At 61.0% G+C, this 21,425-nt stretch overlaps 2 protein-coding genes across 2 annotated transcripts in view; both read left to right on the forward strand.

Moving 5' to 3' along the window:
• PPP1R16A (protein phosphatase 1 regulatory subunit 16A) overlaps nucleotides 1-16,075 on the forward strand; it is a 30,820-nt gene extending 14,745 nt beyond the window's left edge. The window contains exons 2-11 of the mRNA XM_029923105.1: nucleotides 10,387-11,428; nucleotides 12,576-12,646; nucleotides 12,725-12,870; nucleotides 14,047-14,150; nucleotides 14,216-14,340; nucleotides 14,429-14,554; nucleotides 14,640-14,715; nucleotides 14,789-14,918; nucleotides 15,059-15,224; nucleotides 15,445-16,075. Coding sequence (XP_029778965.1) covers nucleotides 11,164-11,428; nucleotides 12,576-12,646; nucleotides 12,725-12,870; nucleotides 14,047-14,150; nucleotides 14,216-14,340; nucleotides 14,429-14,554; nucleotides 14,640-14,715; nucleotides 14,789-14,918; nucleotides 15,059-15,224; nucleotides 15,445-15,819 — 1,584 coding nt within the window. The 5' untranslated portion in view covers nucleotides 10,387-11,163 and the 3' untranslated portion in view covers nucleotides 15,820-16,075. The remainder of the gene's footprint in view (nucleotides 1-10,386; nucleotides 11,429-12,575; nucleotides 12,647-12,724; nucleotides 12,871-14,046; nucleotides 14,151-14,215; nucleotides 14,341-14,428; nucleotides 14,555-14,639; nucleotides 14,716-14,788; nucleotides 14,919-15,058; nucleotides 15,225-15,444) is intronic.
• An 859-nt stretch (nucleotides 16,076-16,934) lies between these two features.
• GPT (glutamic--pyruvic transaminase) lies at nucleotides 16,935-21,033 on the forward strand. The gene is made up of 12 exons (XM_029923113.1): nucleotides 16,935-16,947; nucleotides 18,212-18,377; nucleotides 18,521-18,610; nucleotides 18,689-18,797; nucleotides 18,982-19,115; nucleotides 19,258-19,501; nucleotides 19,645-19,724; nucleotides 19,804-19,940; nucleotides 20,027-20,201; nucleotides 20,280-20,435; nucleotides 20,568-20,680; nucleotides 20,752-21,033. Exons 2-12 carry the CDS (start codon nucleotides 18,216-18,218, stop codon nucleotides 20,840-20,842), a joined length of 1,491 nt encoding a protein of 496 aa, XP_029778973.1. The 5' UTR covers nucleotides 16,935-16,947; nucleotides 18,212-18,215; the 3' UTR covers nucleotides 20,843-21,033.
• Nucleotides 21,034-21,425: the final 392 nt, after the last annotated feature.

A 21,425-nucleotide genomic window follows, 5' to 3' on the forward strand; every position in this document is an offset into this window, starting at 1 on the left:
CTCCCTCCCAGGACCCCCCCTGCCTTCCCGATTGTCACACGGAGCTTGTGCTGAGCTGAGTAAAATTTCATTTTGTAGATCAGAATCCCCGATAGCTTGCATTTCGTCTGGCTCTACAGGCCTATGTCACGGCGGGGCGGGGGGGAGGGGGTCTGAGGAGGAGCGCGGAGACCGCTGAGAAAGGACGCAGGCCCTTTGTGAGGGTCTCAGAGAAAGCTGAAGGCCCGGGAGCCAGCGAGAAGACTAGTACGGATTCCCAGCATGTGGCACCCCGCGTGCAGGCTCAGGGACCAATAGATGGACAAGCGGAGAAATCTAGACCAGCCTCGGATGTGTGGGAACCTGCCCGGTGTCCAAGGCGGTGTGCAGAGAAGCAGCTTTTACACAAATGGTCCTGGGACAGTTGGGTGTCAGCATGGAAGAAAAACGAATTGGATCCTGTACGGTCCCGTGACGGACTGTTGCAGTCATAAAAGGCCAAAACCTTAGAGCCGCAGAGCTCCGAGTGGGCGCGTCAGTGCCCCGTGTCTGGAAAGCGTGTGTGGACACACAGGTCGAAAAACTACACATGAGGTCGTGAGTGCCGGGAAGTGAGGGAGAGCCCCGTCCTGGTGGGTGGCGCTCACGTGGTTCTGTGTGTCCGGTTTAGATGTGTGTCAGGTACTTTTGTCATACTTCATAGTAAAAAAGACTTTTCAAAAGGGACCCCGAGCCTGGGGGAAATGTGTGGAAGCCCTTCCATCCCAGGCCCAGGCATGCCGGACTTCCACGAGATCCCGGCTGGCCGCACATCATGGGAAGGGGTCTTCTGGTGTGGCGAACGGGGCTGCTGAGTGGTGGGGCAGAACCTGGGCAGGCCTGGGCCCAGAGCACATGCGCTGTGTGTCTGGGCTCTGGCCTTCTGTGGGGCTGACGGGACCCTGGGGGGACGGGGGGAGGGGGTTGCCATTGGCATTTTCAGTGCCCTGGGGTTGCGGTGTGTGGAGACAGGCTGGAGCCCCAGCTGGGTGCAGAGCAGCAGTTAAAGCCTGTGAAAGATTCAGGCCCAGTGGGAGCCAGGGCCCAGGGGGGAGCTCTGGCCTTGCCTCTGGGGCCTCCCCTCCCCTCCCCTCCCTGACAAGAGGGCCTCCCCACTCCTGCTGTTGCCTCCTTCCCAGTTCTCCAACTCTCCAGGTGTCTTCCGTCCCGGCCTTCAGACTGGCTGCTCCTTCCTGCCCATGAGATGGCGCCTTGCAGGTGGTCAGTCATCCGCCCTTTGCCTGCGCTGCGCGGCTGCCCGGAGGGGCAGTAGCTGGGCCTGCTGCTTGTGGAGGAAGTGAGTGAAGGAGCAGTGGACGTGGGCTTTCTGGAGCCCAGGTCTGCCTCGGTAACCATCGTGGTCGCAGGGTCACTGAACCATGGTGAGGGCGGGCTAGCGCCAAGGACGGTCCCAGAGCAGGCCTTCCCTTGCTGGAGTTCTCCTGGGAGTGGAGGCTGGGTGGTGGAGGCTGGCATCAGGGGAGTCGGAGGGACCAGAGGAGGTCCCGCGCCCCGGGTAGTAGCGCAGGCAGAACTGGAGTCAGTTCCACCAAAGGGCTGCCCATAGTGGGTCCCTGAGAGCCTGTGGTGGGAGACAGGCAGAAGGACAGAGGACCGGGCGTGTGCCACTCTGAGAGATCAGGGCGTGGAGGAAGGACCCTTTTGGAGTAGGAGGCTGTTAGCCCCATCCCTGTGCTGGCTTTGAGGTACTTGTGAGCCCAGAATGACAGGTAAGCTGTGGCACAGTGTGGATGTGGCCCCTCCCCTGAGATTTCCCTGGAGCGGTGGGCCGCATGAGAGACTAACCCCCAGCCTCACGGGGCGGGTCTCTCAAGGTCATTCTGATGCTTCACGGGCAAGAGTTATGTGGCAGCCGGTCCTCCCGTTCTGCCGGGGTGACCCTGGGGTCCTCACTGTCCATGAGGCCAGGTGCTCGGAGAGCCATGTGTGCCCTTGACCCTTGAGCATGCTTTTCCTGAAGCTTCGGAGAGCTGGGCATCAATTGAGCATTTGAGCCCACAGCCTGGTGTCCCAGTTGGCCAGCTGTCCTGGGAATGGCTTGTGTAGCCATGTCCCTGGAGCAGGTCCAGTGTGGGACCTGCGCTCACTTCTTGTAGGGCAGTGCCTGCAGTGGGTGGCTGTTGGAGGACGTGGATACCATCTCGGGACTGCCACACTTCCTCTGTGTCTTCCCCAGCCCTGTTCTCAGATCTTGACGGCGTGTATGTCTCCCTGGTGGCCGATGGCCTGGGGCTGCCTTCCATGGATGATGTGAGGTGGCCGTGGGAGGTCTTTGGCCCATTTCCCTGCGTAGTGGAAGGCTTCCTTTTGTTTTTTAGTAGTTCTTCTATCAATTGCTGGCTATGTATTGCCAGTGCCATTTCCTACTCTAGGCAATCCTTCTTTTACTTTTAATTTTTAGACATTATTTTGAGATCACTGCAGGTTAACATTCAGTTGTAAGAAATAATTCAGAGAGATAGAGCTACTTGCACACGTCCCCAGAATCCTGAAGACATCTGGCATCCACACTGACTTTTTTCGGTTTTATGTGCAGCTGTACATGTGTTCACACACGTGTGAGTTTACTTCTGTGCCATCTTGTCACATGTGTAGGTTTTGTGACCTCCAGAATCAAGGTGCAGAATGGCTTGGACAAGGGCCCTGTGCTGCCTGGACAGCCATGGCCATGCCCTTCCTTAGCCCCCACCCCCCACCCGAAGATCTCACCGTATCAAGGACATTTTATCACTGGGACCATATGAGGTGCAACTGTCAGAGAGGCGCCCGGTGCCCTTGAGACCCCCCAGGCTGTGTGTTCGTAGTCAGAGCCCTTTCATTGCTGAGGAGTTTCCGTGGTGCGGGGAGATCAGGGTGTGGTTAACCGCTCACCCACCGAAGGACGGGACGTTTCCAGATTGGGGCTATTACGAATAAAGTTGCTATGAAGTTCATGTTCAGGTGTTTGTGTAAACTTGAATGTTCACTTCTCTGGGACAGGAGTGCAGCTGCTGGTCCTCTGGTAAGCACGCATTTACTTTTTTTAAGAAACCGCCGAACTGTTTTCCATAGTGGCTGCCGCTTTGCCTGCCCGTCAGCTGTGTGTGAGACCTGTTCTCTTCACCCCCTTGCCGTTCTGATAAATAAGCAGTGATAGCTCACTGTGGTTTTGATTTGCATTTCCTGATGGCTAATGCTGTTGAAGACCTTCTCATGGGCTTCTTTGCCATCTGTATATTACCTTCAGTGAGATGTCTGTTTGTACCTTTTGCCCATTTTCTTCTTCTTATTTTAATTTTAAATTTTATTTCAGGGAGTGCAAGGGGGAGAGAGGGGCAGAGCAGGTGGGGGAGAGAGGAGAGAGAGAGAATCTCAAGTAGGCTCCATCCCATGACCCTGGGATTATGACCTGAGCCGAAATCAAGAGTCGGATGCTCAACTGATTGAGTCACCCAGATGCCCCAATACAATTATTTTTTACATTAATCTTGTATTTACCAATATTGCTCTGTTTTAATTAATTTTAATAGTTTTTCTAAAGAATCTTTCAGGGCATCTGGGGAGCTCAGTCTGTTGAGCGTCTGTCTCTTGATTTCAGCTCAGGTTCATGATCTTGCAGTTCGTGAGGTTGAGCCCCATGTCGGACCCTGCACTGACAGCATGGAGCCTGCTTGGGATTCTCTCTCTCCCTCTCCCTCTGTGCCCCTCCCCCTGGTCGTGCATGCTCTGGTTCTCAAAATAAATAAACAAACATTTAAAAAAGAAAGGGATCTTTCAGGTTTTTATCCTACACAGTATCATTTGCAAATAATGAGTTTTTTCTACCCTTCCTATCCTTCTTCCACTTATTTCTTTTTTGTGCCCAGTTGCACTAGTTAGAAGTTTGGTACAAATTTGACTAAAGGTAGTGATAAGACATCTTTGTCTCTTCCAGTAGGTTTGCTGTTTTTTTCAGTTAGGTTGGGATAGTCTCCATGCTGACGGACGGGACCCAGCGGCAGGAGAGGGCTGATGTCGGAAGCTGGGTCCTGGAGGGAGGGTCCTGCGGGCACGGGTCTGGGTCTTTGCAGTGGGATGAAGCACTGCGGCGGGGGCCAGTGGCAGGTGGGCCGTTGGACTAGGGGGATGTCACTTTCTGGAGGCTTCTGTCTTCTCATGAAACATGGCAGCAGCTGAACATGAACATAAGGTAGGAAGGGAGCTGTGAGATCTCTGGAAGAATTAGCGCCATTGAGTGTGCAGGCTCTCCTGATGGGGTGGGGGGCCCCCACATGTGAGACGGCCCGGTTGGGTGGAGGCTGGCCACCCAGACAGTGACAGAATCCATCTAAGACAGGACAAGGGAGACAGAAGTTTATTGAGCACACTCCAGGGAGCAGGGGGCAGGCCAGCAAAGCAGAGACTGTCAGGAGGGAGGGGTAGGAGCTGGAGCTAGGTCGGGGAGTGAGGAGGTGTGGAGACTATAGAGCTTTCCTGCCGGGTTGTCAGTGTCCTCCTGGCCGGCTAGCGCCTGTGGCTGCTTTGAGGTTGGTCGTCTGACGGGCCGGTTTTATTCGGCCCAGAGTGGCTGGGAGCCCTTCTGCTTCCGCAGGCTCCCATTGCTCAAGCCTGCTGCCGAAAAGCGGCCTCTGCAGAGTGGGCCCTGCCCTTGTCTGAGGTGTGGCCTGTAGTCTGTGGCTCTGCTGGTTCCCTCAGAGTCGGGGCCGCTGCTGGACAGGCTGCGGCTCCCATCTGCGCACCGTACGTCAGGAGGGCCGGAGAGCGTGTGGCGGTTGAGCGCAGCTTGCAGCTGAAGGTGGGGACATGAGGGCTCTTGAGTACTGGGGTCGGCAGGACTGAGCTGGGGCAGGTGATGGTCTGAGAAGGGGGCGTTGAGCTGAAATGCTGGAGAGGGGGTTAGGAGCACAGCTCCTGGGGGTGACAAGGTTGAGGACACAATCGGGGCAGAGGACGAGGTTGGTGGCGGGAAGAAGAGCGAGACTGGGGGGCAGGGCATTGAAGGTGGTCACGAGAATGTTGAGACCTGGGAATTCAGACCTGGCGTGGCAATCGGGCGATGCCCACAGCAAGGGCTGGTGTGGGCGGCAGGCACCGCTGATGGCTCACATCAGCTAGGACTCTTAAGGAGAGGAGTGGGGAGGGGGCTGAGGTGGGGAGAGAAGGCTGGTGGGAAGGGAGCAGGGTTGAGGGGACCTGGGGCTCCCAAGGGAGAGTGAAGGCCCAGCAACAGGGCTGAGGCCGTTGGTGGGGAGGGTTTCAGGATTGGGGGATTGAGAGCAGGGTCAGAAGTCCCCTCCTCGAGGCTGCTCCCCAACAAGCCTGTCTCTCCCTCCTTCCTGTCTCAGCCGAGGTCTCAGGAGGTGGAGCCCCTACAGTGTCCTTGCCAGTTCTCCAAGGGTCCCCTGGTCTCCTCACCCTTCTCTTTTCTGAGCAGGGTTCCCTGTGCAATGGCAGGTCTATCCGAGGGCAGTATCTTGAAATAGTGTGTTTCGTCTAAGGCTGTTTACATCTCCCTTGGTGCCTCAGGTGCACCCTGACCTCTGTGGTCGGGACATGTGTGCTGTCCACGCTGGAGTCCTACTGTTAATTATTAGGGAGTTGAGTATCTGACAGGGTGTTTCCGATGGGATCTGTGTCCTTTGTCCCGTGAACTGTCTTGCACTTTGCCCCATCATGACTGACTTGAGGACCACTTTGTCATGTTTATTGTAAATGTTTTGGCCAGCTGGCCATCTGTTTTCTGATTTTGTAGTTTTTTTTTTTTTAAGTTTATTTTGAGAGAGTGCATGAGAGTGGGGGAGGGACAGAGAGAATTAGAAGCAGGCTCTGAGCTATAAGCATGGAGTCTAACGTGGGGCTCGAACTCACCAATCGTGAGATCATGACATGAGCCAAAGTCAAGAGTTGGATGCTTGACCGGCTGAGCCCCCCAGGGGCCCCTGTAGGTTTTGCTTTGCTTTGTTTTTCAGTGCCGACATTTTGAAGATCTAGTCCAACTGGATTTATCAGTTTTCTTCTTTTGTTTCTGGGTTTTGTGTCCAGTTTAGAAAGGCCTTCCCCTTTGCTGGGATCACACACACACTCTTCCCGACTTCCTTCTTGTACTCCTGTGGCTTTAGTTTTCCTGAGGTTGCATCTCTGATGAGTCTAGAGTTGATTTTGGATCCTGCCCGATGTGGCTGTGTGTTGAAGCAGCCTCACTCCCCCCCGCCCCCCCCCCAGCGCTGTGTGGCCCTCACGGTCCTCCCACCTGCATCTCTGCTGACCTCTCGCTTGGGATGCTCTGCCCTGCACTTCCTGGTGCCATTTCGCCCCGGACACTGCTCGGACCCGCTCCTCAGGCCCTCCTTCCTCCGTGCGCCCCTCACGGGCCCTGTTCCATGCTCATCCTGTCGCCCTGTCTTCTCCTGGCCACTCCCTCCTGGGCAGGTGTGCAGGACCTGGCGGCTCTTCCTCGGGGCTCCCCTTTCCCCCATCTGATCATATGACTCCTTTCTGTGAAAGCTCCTGTGGTCCCCGCAGCCTGTGGGCTGAGGCCGCTCCTCAGGGGGGACAGGAGATGCCCCTGGAGCTGGCTATGGTATGTGCTGTCCCTTCCTGGGCCCGACCTGTGCACCAACGGGAGTGTTCGCACCTGCTCTCGGGAAACGGAGAGACGGAGCGATTCAGGTGCTCGGGCCCGTGTGCCTCCTGCGGCTCACAAGTCCGACAGAAATGACCCAAAGTGCGCGTCTGGCCTCTGCAACCCCCATGACGAATTTGTCATTTTTGTGTGTGTCTTTCTTGTTTCTTACATACATATAAATGTATGTTTTTATTTTATTCCTTTTTTACATAAAAGGTACCCTATTGTGTACAGATTGTGTGCCTTGTTTCTTCACTGAACAAACACTATTTCTTAGTGACCTTTCCATGATGGGGCACAGGACGCTTCTTCACAAACCCCTCAGGGTCTTGTTTAATTAGGCCCTTTGATACACAGGTAGCCCATTTCCAGTGTTTTCTGTCATAAAGGCTGCTGCAGCAGGGGCCTGATGGGATTGCTGGTGAGTGCCCCTCTGCTCATTCGATGACAGCGCACCTGCCGGTCCGCTTCTCCCATCCTTCTGTGTGTCAGAGTGAGGGGCCAGCTCCCCGGGCCACTCTCCTACAGCGGGCCGTGTGGGCCCTGCTGCGGGTCTGTGGCTGCCCCCCCGCCCCCCAGCTCCCTGAGCCTACTTCCTTCTCCTGGGCGTCTGGGCCTTCCTGACTGGCCCCTTGGCCCCCTCCCCAGCGCAGAGCTGAGTAGAACAAGGGAGGGGGGAGTGAGGAGAGCTTGCTGAGTGACCAGAGCATGCACACCAGTCAAGTGCCGTCGTGAGGAGCGGCGTGTTCTCCCTTGTGTTGGGGTGGGATGCCTCTTCAGAACCTGGTGCTGTCACCATCAGTGACATCTTCAGACATCAGTGCTTCCCCGACTGGATGGTGTAGGCCGCAGGGCACCTCGGGCTGAGCTTGTCCACTCCTTAGCTGCACGGGGCTGAGCAAGCCTGGTTCCCTCAGCGCTTTCTGGACACTGACCCACTTTGCAGGTGCCAGCACATGGCTAAGGAGATGGACAGGGAGTGAGCCCTCAACAAGCTTGTCCTCTTGTGGAAGAGACAGGCCGGACCCACAGTGCCCTTGTGTCTGGTGTCCAGTGTCCAGCACCTAGACTCCGCCTGTCCAGGAAGCTGCCCTGGGACTCCTGTGCTCTCGCGGAGCACTGTGGGAGAGAGTCTTTTGGTGTGAACCAACGGGGAAGGGCGAGCACATGGGATGGGTGCAGGGGGGTCTGCCCTGGACAGGGGGCGGGGCTGCTGATGCCAGTGTCCCTGGGAGCCCCGCCTCGCCGTCTGCTTGCACACAGGGACACACCTGCGTCTGTGTGACGCCCACCTTAGCCAGGACAGCGTTAGCTCTGCGTCTGGGTTTCTGGGGGCGGTCACACGGCCTTGCCCACAACATTCAGATGACCTTACTTTGTGATTCCGCAGAATGGCAATATGTACTTTACTTTCCCAGAGTGAGGGTGTTGAGACAATTTCCCAGTTTTTGCTATTGTAGATAATGTCACAAATAAAACCAGTTCTTTTGATTGTAAACTTCTGGAAGCCAGGCACGACTTCACATGTGGGGGATGGGAAGCCCCCGGGACCAGAGGGAAGGCAGGCGAGCAGGCTTGGGCTTGCTGCAGCCTGGGCTCCTCAAGCCTCCACCCCCCCGATCTCTTCCCCTCTCCGAATGAGGCCGTGGGTGAGTAAAGCCGTCTCTAACCCTCACACAGATGCTGAGAGGGGTGAGGGGTGGAGTGGTCAACTTCCGCGCACCCACAGGGGGACTCTGGGTGTAGGTATGGCCTCAGTTTCCCTGTGTAGCAAATGGGGATAATGACGGGCCTGCTGGAGAGCTGTGGGGGTGGATGTGGCAAGGCTGCGGAGACACTCAGGCCTGCACAGGTCCGTTCATGCTGGGCTGGGCTCTGCGTCCCGTGCCTTCAGCACAGTCTTTGGGGATGGCTCAGTGGTGCAGGCTGAGAGGCGCCCCATCTCAGTCCCACATTCTTTTTTTTTTAAGTATTTAAAAAAATGTTTTATTTATTTTTGAGAGAGAGAGAGAGAGAGACAGCATGAGCAGGGGATGGTCAAAGAGAGAAGGAGTCACGGGATCTGAAGACAGGCTCCAGGCTCCGAGCTAGGGGTCAGCATAGAGCCTGACACGGGGCTCGAACCCACGAACCGTGAGATCATGACCTGAGCCGAAGTCGGGTGCTCAACTGACTGAGCCACCCAGGTGCCCCTCAGTCCCACATTCTTGTGCAGCTTACCTGGGCACAGAGCTGAGACCTGGTAAAACATCACCCAAATTATCACTGACATTCCAGAGAGACTTGGGGGAAGATTTGTAGACGAAGCAGGAGAGTCCTTGCTTACCACCACCACCCTGAGATGCCCTGGGTGTGGGTGTGGCTTAGTGGCCGTTCTGTGGGACTCTGGTAAGCCATTCTGGCTTTGGGGGCTCAGCTGAGGGTCAGCTCTTCCACTGGTGGCAGCTGTTCCTGGACGGTGGCTGGGAGGGGGCTGGGGGCCGGGGGCCAGAAAGCTTAGGGCTGAGTCTGGAGGGGCCAGGCACTGGACACTGTGTCACCCTTTGAGGGACAGTGTCCTGGGATCCAGCATCCATGGCAGCGTTTCCCTGGCCTCCCGGTCTCACCTTAGAGGCGCTTGGGGCTCAGAGGCGGGCATTGTCAGCCTGAGGACCTGCCTGAGGATACACAGAGACTGCCCTCGGGCATCTGATGGCCAGGAGCGCTGCTTGAGGGGCCCCCACACACCCAGGGCTTCAGGGGGCTGGGGAACCCATGCCACCTGCTGGGGTTCTTCTGTTGTGACTTGGTTGGGGGGAGGGGGGGTGCTCTCCAGATTCTGCTCCGTGATGAATTCTCATGGGTGTTCTTCAGAATGAATAAATCAATAAGGGGGCATAGCTCAGGGGTAGAGCATTTGACTGCAGAATGAATAAACCAGAAGACATGTATTCAGTTTGAACAGCTAATTGCTCTTCTTGGTTTTCTGTAGGATACAGACGTTGAGTCTCTTTTTGTCTGTAGAGTGATGGGGTGGATGAATGATGCCTTCTAAATCTTGCTAAACTTAGCAGTCGGGTGGTGGCTCTGGGACTGGCGCCTGTCCTTTGAAAAGTGAATGTGGCCCCTGCAGCCCAGTGAGGCCTTTAGGGGGGCCCCTTCCCTGTGGCTGGGGCATCGTCACATCCTCTACAGGCCCCCTCCCCTGCCTTGCTCCTTGCTGATGGTCTCTTGGGGTGGGCTGTTCAGGTCAGCTTCCCTGGAAGGCCCAGAGAGGTGAAGGTCACACCTTGTGGCCAAGTGTGTGTAGGGATGGGCTGCTTCCTGGGGGTGGGGGTTGGGGGTGGGCATGAGGGGAGGGGGCTGTGAGTGGTCAGGAGGGAAGGAGGATCTCGAAGAAGATGGATGCTCTCCCTTGTAGCCTGCACCGTCCTCGAGACACTTCCAGGAGAGCCCAAGGAGAAGGTGACTTGTGCAGTCCGGCCTGGAGCAGATAGGTCACCGTGGCCATAGGGACCAGAGCCTTGGGCCTTGAGAAACTTGCGGAGGACGACTCCCTGGGAGGGGGAGGGGCAGCCGGCATGGCCCTCCTTGCTGTCTGCTCTCAGCTGCACTGCCCTTTCTGGGAACTCAGTGAGCCCCCTGCCAGGAATGCTGTCCCTGCACCGCTGGGCAGGGACAGGGCAGGGCTAGTCGTCTTCCCCGCTGGAGTGCCCCACCTGGAGCCAGCCTTGACGAGTTTGTTTCCTGTTCCTCCTCCACAGGCTGGTGGATGCCACCTGCTGTCTGCAGTCTGATCTACTGCTCTTCCAAAAGGAGGCCCTCCTAAAGATGTAGTCGCCCGGCCTGCCGTGCCCTTGGTGCCCTGGCTGCTTACACAATCTCAATCCTGGGCACTGGGGCCCGAGACCCCAGGACTCTGAGGGCACGCCCTGCCCTGGCCTTTCTGTGGCCCTGGGGCCCGCCCTCTGGCCACACCTCCCTGTTAGCACTAACTTACCAGCCCTGGAAGACCAAAGGGAGAGGGGAGGAAAGGCCAGGCCATGGCTGCACCCAGGCCCCACCCAGGCTTCTGAGGCCTGGAAAGTGAGGGGGCTTCTGGGACTCCCAGGGGCCTCTGCCCATTGCTCTGCCCTCCCTTCACCCTCCTCCAAGTGCCGGACACTGCAACTCTTTTATCTAGGTAATTAGCTTCAAACCCTGGACCGAGGCTGGCCAGGTCCTGGGCTGCTTCTGACAGGCTGTGCACCCTGACCCCGAGAGGGAGGTGAGGCCCTGCCCATTGAGCAGCCGAGGTGCCAGGGCTCTTGAGAGGCAGGCTGCAGGTGCCCTCCCACCCTGCCCTTTCTGCTTGGGCCTGGTCACAGTGTGGGGCCTCGTGACCCAGCCTTGCCAGGGGTGGAGGGCACCACTGAGCCTTGGGGAGGGGATGCCCCCAAGGGTGCCAGTCCAGCCAGCTGCCCCACCCCTCAGGCCCAATCTGGCCCCAGTGCTCCCCCATCTGGTGCCCCGAGCAGCCCCCCGGGCAGGCGGCCCCTGCCATGGCCGAGCACCTGGAGCTGCTGGCAGAGATGCCCCTGGTGGGCAGGATGAGCACGCAGGAGCGGCTGAAGCACGCCCAGAAGCGCCGTGCCCAGCAGGTGAAGATGTGGGCCCAGGCTGAGAAGGAGGCCCAGGGCAAGAAGGGCCATCAGGAGCGGCCGAGGCCCTGGAAGGAGGCAGCTGGCGGCAGGTCACAGAAGCGGGTCCTCTTTCCTCCCAGTGTCGCCCTTCTGGAGGCTGCTGCCCGAAATGACCTGGAGGAAGGTAAGTGTGGCATCTCTGCTGTGGTGGGCACCGCACCATCCTGCGGAGGCTCCGGGGCTGGCCTGGTCACTTGCTCTAAGTGGTCGGCCGCCTGAGGCCTACCAGTGATGGGGCAGCACATCGAGGTGCTGCTGCGGGGGTGAGGCTGATGGGGTTGGGCAGAGGCTTTGGGGAGCCCACCGGAGCCTGGAGCAGTGCCCAGGGCTTGGCATAGGTGGGCTGGGAGTGGCCTGTCTTCACCGCCTCTGGCCTGGGCACGGGGTGATGACCGGGACAGGGCCTCTGCCTCCACCTTTGTAAAGGAGAACGGCAGTGCCACCTCAGCAGGTTAGAGTGTAGGGGCAGGGGTCCCCACTGGCCAGCACCCTTGACACCAGCCTTGGTCCTGTCTTTGACCTCTTCCTCCCCATCAGGACCTCCCTGGCTAGATGACAAGGCTGCGCTTTTTGGCAGGCTCCTCACTCCTCCCCTGCACCCCATGTGTTCTTGGCTCCTCTGCTGTCCCCAAGGGGCTTCTGAAGGCTTGTCCTGCCTTCCTCCAGGGCAGAGGCTGGGGTGCAGAGGGCAAGGAGAGGTGGGCAGTACTTCAAGGCAGGGGAGTTGGAGGGTGTGGTGGGTGTGCCGCTGGCCCAGGCTCAGGGAACTGTGGGAAGGAGGGCGTGTCTGGGAGGGCCAGGCCAGCAAGGAGGTCCGGGATGACCTTGCTGATGGGCTGGGTCTCAGATGGGACCTCTAAAGAATGAGGACAGAGACCAGCTCTACTGAGGGACACTCTGGAGGGAATGGGCCAGGATGCCTGGGGCCCACACTGCAGGCTGCAGCTGGGCAGGGGGCCTGCTCTCACACGGGAGCCTGAGGGCCAGAGTGGCCTGATTCGGGAGGGGTGGGTCCCCCTGGATGCTATGGGCAGAGGGCTGCTGTGTGTGCCCACCTGGGGGCGACAGATACCCAGTGCGCCGACTCTCCAGCCCTTAGCCTGGGCTCGGGTGTCCCTCTTGCCACCCACACCTCTGTCTTCCTCGTCACTCTCTGCTCCTGACTACGGCACAGCAGTCAGCCCAGGTACCCGGCACCTGGACTAAACAGTGTTGGCCTGGCAGGACCCCTAGCATGGTCCTGACCGTGCTTCCTGCTCTCCTTCTCACAGTCCGCCAGTTCCTCGAGAGTGGGGTCAGCCCTGACCTGGCCAACGAGGACGGCCTGACAGCCCTGCACCAGGTCAGCCATGCCGGGGACAGGATGGGGGAGGGAGGGGCACTTGCCGGGGCTCTGGCACTCAGGCCGTGTGGTTCGTAGAGCTGCATTGATGACTTCCGGGAGATGGTACAGCAGCTCCTGGACGCTGGGGCTAAGGTCAATGCCCGTGACAGTGAAAGCTGGACACCCCTGCACGCTGCGGCCACCTGTGGCCACCTGCACCTGGCGGAGCTGCTCATTGCCTGGTAGGCGCCGCTGGCGAGGCTAGAGTTGGGGGGTTGGGGGGGCCACCACTGGGCTGGGGAGGCCGGGCCTTCCCTGCAGACAGTAGTTCATCCTGAGACACAAGCCTGTTGTCTCCTCTGCAGGAAGCACGCTTGGCCCTTGGCCTCTTGTGTCCCCCTCGGCCTTGCTTACCCTGACTTCATGCTGGTGTGGAGATCAGGGCCTGGGCCAAGGCTGCAGACACTGTGACACCAAGGGGACAAACGTGTGCTCAGGGCAGTGTGGTTGTCTGCCCGCCAAGCTGTCAGCCTGGGTGCATCCTCCTGCCAAGCACTCTTAGGGGTTTGGGAATTCTTGAGGAAAGGCCTTGACCTCTAGCTCTGGTCCTCCTTGGGGTCTTCCCAGAGAAATGCCACTCTGGGCAGAACGATGCGGGGGGCAATGGCAAAGACAGAGGTGGGGCCTTTGACAAGGAGGTCGGAGCAGGGCAGAGCTGCTTCGGACACAGGCCTCGGTGAATAGAAAGAGGGGTCTGCTTCACCAGGATCCCGGATCCCCCCACGGACATGGCCCCTGCAGTAGAACAGGTGTTCAGGGGCTCAGGCTGTCCTCGGAGTGGTCTGGGTGCTGGTGGTGGGTATGTGAGCAGGTGGCAGTCTCTCCCCTTCACACACAGATGCCTCAGAGTAGGAGGGGTGGGTGTACACAGACAGCCCCTACCCCACTCTGCTCCTCTCTGCAGTGAGCACCCACCTTTATGTTCTGGGCTCCTCTTCAGCCCCCTGTGTTCTCCCGGGGCCATGTTCCTGCCTGAGCCCTGTTCCCTGCAGCTTTCTTCTGTCATCCGGGCTCTCCTCCCTCTGTCTTTTGCTCCCTGAGGCTCCTAGAGTCCTGGCAGGCCCTCCTGGTAGGTGGGCCCGTTGTGCAGGTTGACAGTGGCAGATGGGTGTCAGGAACCTGGAGCTCCATCATGGGTGGAGACTGGGGGATACCCTGCCTCGTTTGGGTACAGGATCCAGAGTGAAGGGACAGGTAGATGGTCCCAAGGGCATCAGGGACTTGGGCCTCCTCCACATTTGACCCACACTGTCCTGGAGAGCAGCCCTAGACTGAGGGCCTCTGCAGAGGGTGGACCTGAGGCCTCCACGGGGAGAGAAGCGTTCTGTGGCCAAAGCCCCTGCCCACTCTCCTTGCAGTGGTGCTGACCTCCTGGCCGTGAACACTGATGGGAACATGCCTTATGACCTGTGTGAAGATGAGCAGACGCTGGACTGCCTTGAGACGGCCATGGCTGACCGCGGTGAGTGTGGCCCCGCTTGCCCGCCAGGGTGCCCGGGTGCCTGCTCTGAGCCCGCTGCCTTGCAGGCATTACCCAGGAGGGCATCGAGGAAGCCCGGGCCTTGCCGGAGCTGCATATGCTGGATGACATCCGAAGCCTGCTGCAGGCAGGGGCCAACATTGACGCGCCCCAGGACCACGGGGCCACGCTGGTGACGATGGGGCCACCTGGGTTGCAGGTCGGGAGGTTGCTGCTGGAGGGGCATGGCAGGGACTCAGGGCTGGGTGGTGTGCCTGCAGCTCCACATCGCTGCTGCTAACGGGTTCAGCGAGGCGGCCACCCTGCTGCTGCAGCACCGAGCCAGCCTGAGCGCCAAGGACCAGGACGGCTGGGAGCCGCTGCATGCGGCGGCCTACTGGGGCCAGGTGAGTGGCAGGTGGGGGCAGCTGGGCCTGGGCTGGGGGCTCCTGGCTCCGAGGCCTTCAGCAGCCCAGGCTCGCTGGCCCTCAGGTGCATCTGGTGGAACTGCTCGTGGCACACGGGGCCGACCTGAACGGGAAGTCTCTGATGGACGAGACACCTCTCGGTGAGCTGGGACCGCCTCCGCCAGTCGTAGAGGGTGGGTGAGAGGGCACCGGTGACCACCCACTTCTCCTCAGACGTGTGTGGGGACGAGGAGGTGCGGACCAAGCTGTTGGAGCTGAAGCACAAGCACGATGCGCTCCTGCGCGCCCAGGGCCGCCAGCGCTCTCTGCTGCGCCGCCGCACCTCAAGTGCAGGCAGCCGGGGGTGAGCACCTGCGGTTGACCCCAGTGTCCTACCCCTGCTGGCAGCCATCTGCCCCCACCCCTCTGACGGCGCTCAGGTGCCATCTGGAGTTCGGGGCAGTCTGTGGGGCAAGTGACATCCTTCCCCTGCCCGCCCCGCAGGAAGGTGGTGAGGAGGGTGAGCCTGACCCAGCGCACCAGCCTGTACCGCAGGGAGCACGCCCAGGAGGCCATTGTGTGGCAACAGCCACCTCCCATCAGCCCAGAGCCACCTGAGGAGGATGAAGACGGCCAGACGGATGCAGAGCTTCGACCCGCGTCCAGCGAGGTAAGGCCCACACTGTCCTCCAGCATGCTGGCTGTGGGCCTAGGCCCTGCCCTCTTTGGTTGGTGACATCAGTGCCTCTGGAGTCGGTGGGAGCAGTGACCCTGTGCTCATAAACTGGGCCAGTGCACCACAGGGGCGGCTGCTGCCCCCCATGCACCCTGGGGCCCACGGCCACAGGAGGCCTTCCTGATGGCCTCTGGGGCCCACGCTTGCCCAACAGGAGGAGGACCCCGAGTTGGCCAGGCCACATAACGGCCAAGTTGGAGGCACCCCAGGGCGACACCTGTACTCCAAGCGGCTGGACCGGAGTGTCTCCTACCAGCTGAGCCCCCTGGACAGCACGGCGCCAGACACTCTGGTCCGGGCCAAGGCCCACCACACCCTGGCAGAGCTGAAGCGCCAGCGAGCTGCCGCCAAGCTGCAGCGCCCCCTGCCTGAGGGGCCTGCGGCCCCAGAGCCTGGTCTGCCTGTGGACACTGAGACCCCCCAGCCTGAGCTCAGCTCCAGGGCTGGCGGAGAGCCGCCCCTGCTTAAGCTCACCGCACCCTCAGAGGAGGCCCCCGCGGAGAAGAGGCCATGCTGCCTGCTCATGTGAGGGGCTGGCCCTGAGAGTGGCAGGGGTCCTGTCGCCAGGCCCCGCCAGAGGCTGCCTCCGCTCCGGAGGCCCCGGTGCATTGCCGGCGCTGCTGTGGGGGGGCAGCCAGGGCAGGGCCTTCTCTGTTTCCCACATCTAGGACGCCAGCGTCTTCGCTCAGGGATGAACCTGTGGCAGAAGCCATCCTGGGGGCTCCTGGCTGCAGAAACCTAGTTTCACCCTGTGACTCTTGATAAAGGGCTGTTTTGCCACCTGCTTTGTTGTGTGTGTCAGCTGGGCCGCTGTCCCGAGGGTGGGGAGCTGCCGTGTTGCTGGTCCTGGGTGTGCCCGTCCCTGTTCGGGGCCTGTAGGTGCTTGTGGCTGCGTGGCCCTGCGTGGGGGTGAGGCCCACGGCCACTGGGCGAGGAGCCTGGCCTGTGCTGCACCCTCCTCCCCGCCTCCCAGCCTCCTGGAGGTTCCTCTGTAACTCTTTACTTCCCTGAGAGGAGCAAGGAGCTTTGGAAGGACATTCCTTGAGGTGGCGGGGGGGTGGGGGTGACATCACAGCTGGGAGTATCCATGCCAGAGGGGCAGGGATCCTGCCTCGGAAGGGCAGGGGGGTTTCCACAAGACTCTTGAGCCACAGCCGGAGGGGAGAATCGGTACAAGGCCAGAGTCAGAAACCTCCCTGGGGCATGAGTCCCCTGTTCCTGGCCTGTAACCCTGATCCGGGGACCTGGCTGCCAGCCTCCGCCTGGGCTGGCAAAGGGGGCCGGTGGTTGGCCGCCCAGATTCTGAGCTGGCTGGGCATGATCTGTCAGGGTGACGGGGGCCCTTTAGGGGCCTTGAGTGGGAGGGCTGAGGGCATTCCCAGCTCATCTGTCTGTGGTGGGCAGCTTTGCGTGGCCACCAGTGCTGGGTGACATGGGCTCAGGTCACCTTCTTCTCTGCAGCGATACTGACCCAGTCAGCCTCGTGTCTGCAGGGCCTTCCCTTTCTTCAGCATCAGTGGTTGGAGGGGTGTCCTCAGCGGGGCGGGGGCGGGGGTGCCGGGGAGCAGGCAGGCTGCAGGTTAAATTTAGTGTGTGGGCTGGTGCCACTGCCAAGGTCCACCTGCTAACACGGCTGCCACTTGGACCTTGCTGCCAGGTGCGGGAAGAGGCCGGCTCTGCCTGGGGCTGCTCTTAGAGAAGCAGGCTTGTGCTTGGGGGGCCTGAGGTGGCACAGAGCCAGGAGGTATGAGGTGAGGCCCAGCTGGCTGGCTGCAGATCCTGTTCTCTCCTTCCCAGCCAGCAGGAGCTGAGGAGCAGAGGCTGACCTCGGGCCTGACCAGCTGCCCACAGCCCCTCTCGGAGGGCTGGCTCCTTGACCTTGTCAGATGTCAGCAGCTGGGGTAGCCACCCCTGGGCATGGCCTATCAGTTTGCTTCAGGGCCTGGGGAGGTGGGGCTCCGAGGGCCTATCACTGTTTGCTTCCCACTGTCTCTACCAATCAGGAGCAACAGGGAAGGGGAGCTCAGGTCAACTTGCCTGTGGTGTGGACCCAAGGGCAGCCCCCAGCTGGGCCTGGTGAAAGGGCAGGACAGCAACCAAGAGTAGAGGAAGTGTCCCAGGTGTCCCAGGTGTCCGAGGGCCCTCCAAAGGCCCAGAGCTGCCCTCCCCCCTCCTGCCCCAGCCCAGAGACTCTGGCCTCTACCAGCTGCTGATCTGGGACCAAGGTCCAACCACAGGGCTCTTGCAGCCTATGGGCCATGGTTGCCAGCCCAGGAGGGGCCAGATGGAACCCTGCATCTGAGCTTTCACTCCCTGCCCCCCGATAACCCCAGGATTCTATAGAGGCCTGGCTCAGTTACCTGGGAGACAGGCCTGCTGGCCCAAGCAAAGATGGGGGGCCTGAGAGGGCTCAGCCTTAGCAGAGACGTGCTGGGGTAAATCTCTAGAGGCCGCAGATCTATCTCCCCTTGGGGTTTAGCCCTGCCCAGCCCTGCCAACCCCTCAGGGCACTCAACGCACCTCCCCCACCCTCCCAGGCCAAGTCCCTTAAAGCTTCTTGAACCTTCTGTCTGTCCCTACCCCCCATGTAGGTCTCCAGCTCCCCTGTCATGGGGACACTGGGCGGGCACTGGGCCTCACCCCAAGCCCCGCCTGCCTCCTCATGCACTCCCTATGGCTCCCTGGGGCAGAACTGTGCCCAGACTGGTGGGGCGGGGCCCAGTGGCCCCAGCTCCTTCTTCAGCCTTTTCTGTCCCTTTCAGTGGGGCCAGCAGGCTGCAGTGAAGAGGGTGCCCTTTACCTTGAGCCCCCCTGCCCAGGCTACCTCTTCCCAGCCCCAGCTCACTGAGCCCGGACCCAGCTGTCCTTACCCCCACTTCTGAATCCTGCCGCATCCTGCCCTTCCTGCCTGGTCTGAGCAGGGTCATGGCCTTGAGGGCAGGTGACCACAGCCAGGTTGCAATGAACGGGCTGAAGGAGAAGGTGCTGACGCTGGACACCATGAACCCGTGTGTTCGGATGGTGGAGTATGCAGTGCGAGGTCCCATTGTGCTGCGCGCCCTCGAGCTGGAGCAGGAGCTGCGCCAGGTATGGCTCTGGGCCCCACCGTGCCCTCCAGGCTTCCCCTGGGCAGCTGTCTGGCCCCCATTCCTTCCCAGAGTCACGTAGGACAAGGACCTGCCAGAGTGAGGAAGGCCCCCTTCTCACGGCCTGGGCCTCCTCCCTCCTAGGGGGTAAAGAAGCCCTTCACTGAGGTCATCCGCGCCAACATCGGGGATGCACAGGCCATGGGCCAGAAGCCCATCACCTTCCTGCGACAGGTGAGGCCGCCCCGCCATTGCCCTGGCGCTCCTCCCCGGTCGGCCCACGTGCCCTGGCCTCAGCATTCCTCCCCCCAGGTCCTGGCCCTCTGCGTCCACCCTGACCTCCTGAAGAGCCCGGACTTCCCCGAGGATGCCAAGAGAAGGGCTGAGCGCATCTTGCAGGCGTGCGGGGGACACAGCCTGGGTAAGTGCCAGGGCCCCAACCAGCCAAAGCCCCAGGGAGAAGCCGGAGCTGGAGGGAGGCGGTGCCAGGGGAGGGGTGGACCCGCCCGCCCGCCCACTTGGCGGGGCGGAGATCTTCAGGAGGGCTGCTAAGGGGCCTCATGTGTCCTCTCCTCCTCCCCGTTCTGCCACGCCTCCTGGCCCAGGGGCCTACAGCGTCAGCTCCGGCATCCAGCTGATCCGGGAGGATGTAGCGCGGTACATCGAGCGGCGCGACGGAGGCATTCCCGCCGACCCCAATAACATTTACCTGTCTACCGGGGCCAGCGACGCCATCGTGGTAGGCCAGGGCCAAGGCAGGAGGACACCGGGGCCCTTTCTGCACGGCCGGGAGGACCCTGCTCGTCCTGGCACCCGGGCACAGGTGCAGTCCCTGGCCACACCAACCTTGCCTTCCCATCCTCTCTCCATCTGGCCTGCAGACCGTGCTGAAGTTGCTGGTGGCCGGAGAGGGTCGCACGCGCACGGGTGTGCTCATCCCCATCCCTCAGTACCCACTCTACTCGGCCGCGCTGGCGGAGCTCAACGCTGTGCAGGTGGACTACTACTTGGACGAAGAGCGCGCGTGGGCACTCGACGTGGCCGAGCTGCGGCGGGCCCTGGGCCAGGCTCGAGATCACTGCCGCCCTCGCGCACTCTGCGTTATCAACCCTGGCAACCCCACTGGTGCGCCGCCCGTCCCCAACCCCCCAGGCCTCTCGCTCCCCACCCCCCGCCAGGGTCAGTCTGCCCTCCCGTCCTGCTCCCCTGCCCCGCTGAGCGCAGCGCCCCAAGTCTGACCCGGACACGCTGCATCTCCCGCGCCCCAGGGCAGGTGCAAGCCCGCGAGTGCATCGAGGCCGTGATTCGCTTCGCTTTCGAGGAGCGCCTCTTCCTGATGGCTGATGAGGTGCTGGCAGGGGCTCACCCTGGGCCTGGGGTCGGAGGGCGGCGGCGGCTGCCTCCGTGACGCCGGCCTGCCCCACCAGGTGTACCAAGACAACGTGTATGCGGAGGGCTCGCGGTTCTACTCGTTCAAGAAGGTGCTCACGGAGCTGGGGCCACCTTACGCGGCGCAGCAGGAGCTCGCCTCCTTCCACTCAGTCTCCAAAGGCTACATGGGAGAGTGCGTGCAGGCCGGGGGGGGGGGGGGCTCGCGGCCTCCCCCCTCTGCCCGCCGACCCTGCCTCGACAATTGCCCTGGCCTCCCAGGTGCGGGTTCCGCGGCGGCTACGTGGAGGTGGTGAACATGGATCCCGCGGTGCAACAGCAGATGCAGAAGCTGCTGAGCGTGCGGCTGTGCCCGCCCGTGCCGGGCCAGGTCCTGCTGGACGCGGTGGTCAGCCCGCCCGCACCCTCGGACCCCTCCTTCGCGCTGTTCCAGGCGGTGAGCGGGAAGGGCCTAGGGGGGCGGGGGTGGGGAGGGGCTGCCCGAGCCTGATCGGCCCACCCTCCGCTGCCGCAGGAGAGGCAGGCGGTGTTGGCCGAGCTGGCGGCGAAGGCTAAGCTCACGGAGCAGGTTTTCAACGAGGCTCCCGGCATCCGCTGCAACCCGGTGCAGGGCGCCATGTACTCCTTCCCTCGCGTGCAGCTGCCCCCGCGCGCAGTGCAGCGCGCTCAGGTCTGGGCGCCTGACTGACCGGTGGGTGGGGGCGGGGCGGGGCGGGGTGGGTGGGTCGAGACCTAGCCCCACCCGGAGGGCAGAGTCTGGACGCCCAGCCCTGACCGCTCCGTCTCCGCCGCCTGCTCTCAGGAGCTGGGCCTGGCTCCTGACATGTTCTTCTGCATGCGCCTTCTGGAGGAGACCGGCATCTGCGTGGTGCCCGGGAGTGGCTTCGGGCAGAGGGAAGGCACCTACCACTTCCGGTAAGGCGCGGCCCCGCGCGGCTCGTCCCCGCAGCCCCGAACACCTTTGCTTACCTCCCTCCCCTTTTTAGGATGACCATTCTGCCTCCCTTGGAGAAGCTGCGACCTCTGCTGGAGAAGCTGAGCCAGTTCCACGCCAAGTTCACCAGAGAGTACTCCTAACCACCCGCCTCCCCGCTTTGGGTCCAGGCTGGGCCGGCAGGGCCGACCGTGGACCTACATGCCCAGGGCCCCGGGGGTCTCTGGAGCCCTCAGGACTTGCTCCTCCTGCCTGTGGGGCTGGGCCCCCGCCTTTCTGCAGGCCCCTAATAAAGCTACGAAGCAGCCTGACTACTTCAGGCGTGCACACCTGTTCGAGCCTCCCCTGCCTTTGTCCACTCCTGAGTTCCTTTCTGAGCTGGGGTTCTGGAGAGCCAGCGCAGGGGCGGAACATTTGTCAGCCTTCAGGAAGAGTGGTCAGGAGGTGACCTTACAACAGATGCAGTGCCTCTCATGGGCTGCATTTCCACTGTGGTGTCTGGTCGCGGGGAAGAGTGGCAAACTTCGCAGAAAAATTAGGAAGAGTAGGAGATGTGAAGGTAGGCAGTAGGCCTTTCTGTTAGGGTTGGTGATAAGGCTGGAAAGCACATTCCCTGTGCTGCCAGGAGAGAGGTGGACAGTATAGGAAGGGGAGCCAGGCCCCACATCAGAAAAAGTAGCCTAAGGAAGACACAGAAAAGTGTGTCCCCTGGCCTTCCTATTCTGT

Source organism: Suricata suricatta, chromosome 15, assembly GCF_006229205.1.
Source record: "Suricata suricatta isolate VVHF042 chromosome 15, meerkat_22Aug2017_6uvM2_HiC, whole genome shotgun sequence".
NCBI classification, from domain to species: domain Eukaryota; kingdom Metazoa; phylum Chordata; class Mammalia; order Carnivora; family Herpestidae; genus Suricata; species Suricata suricatta.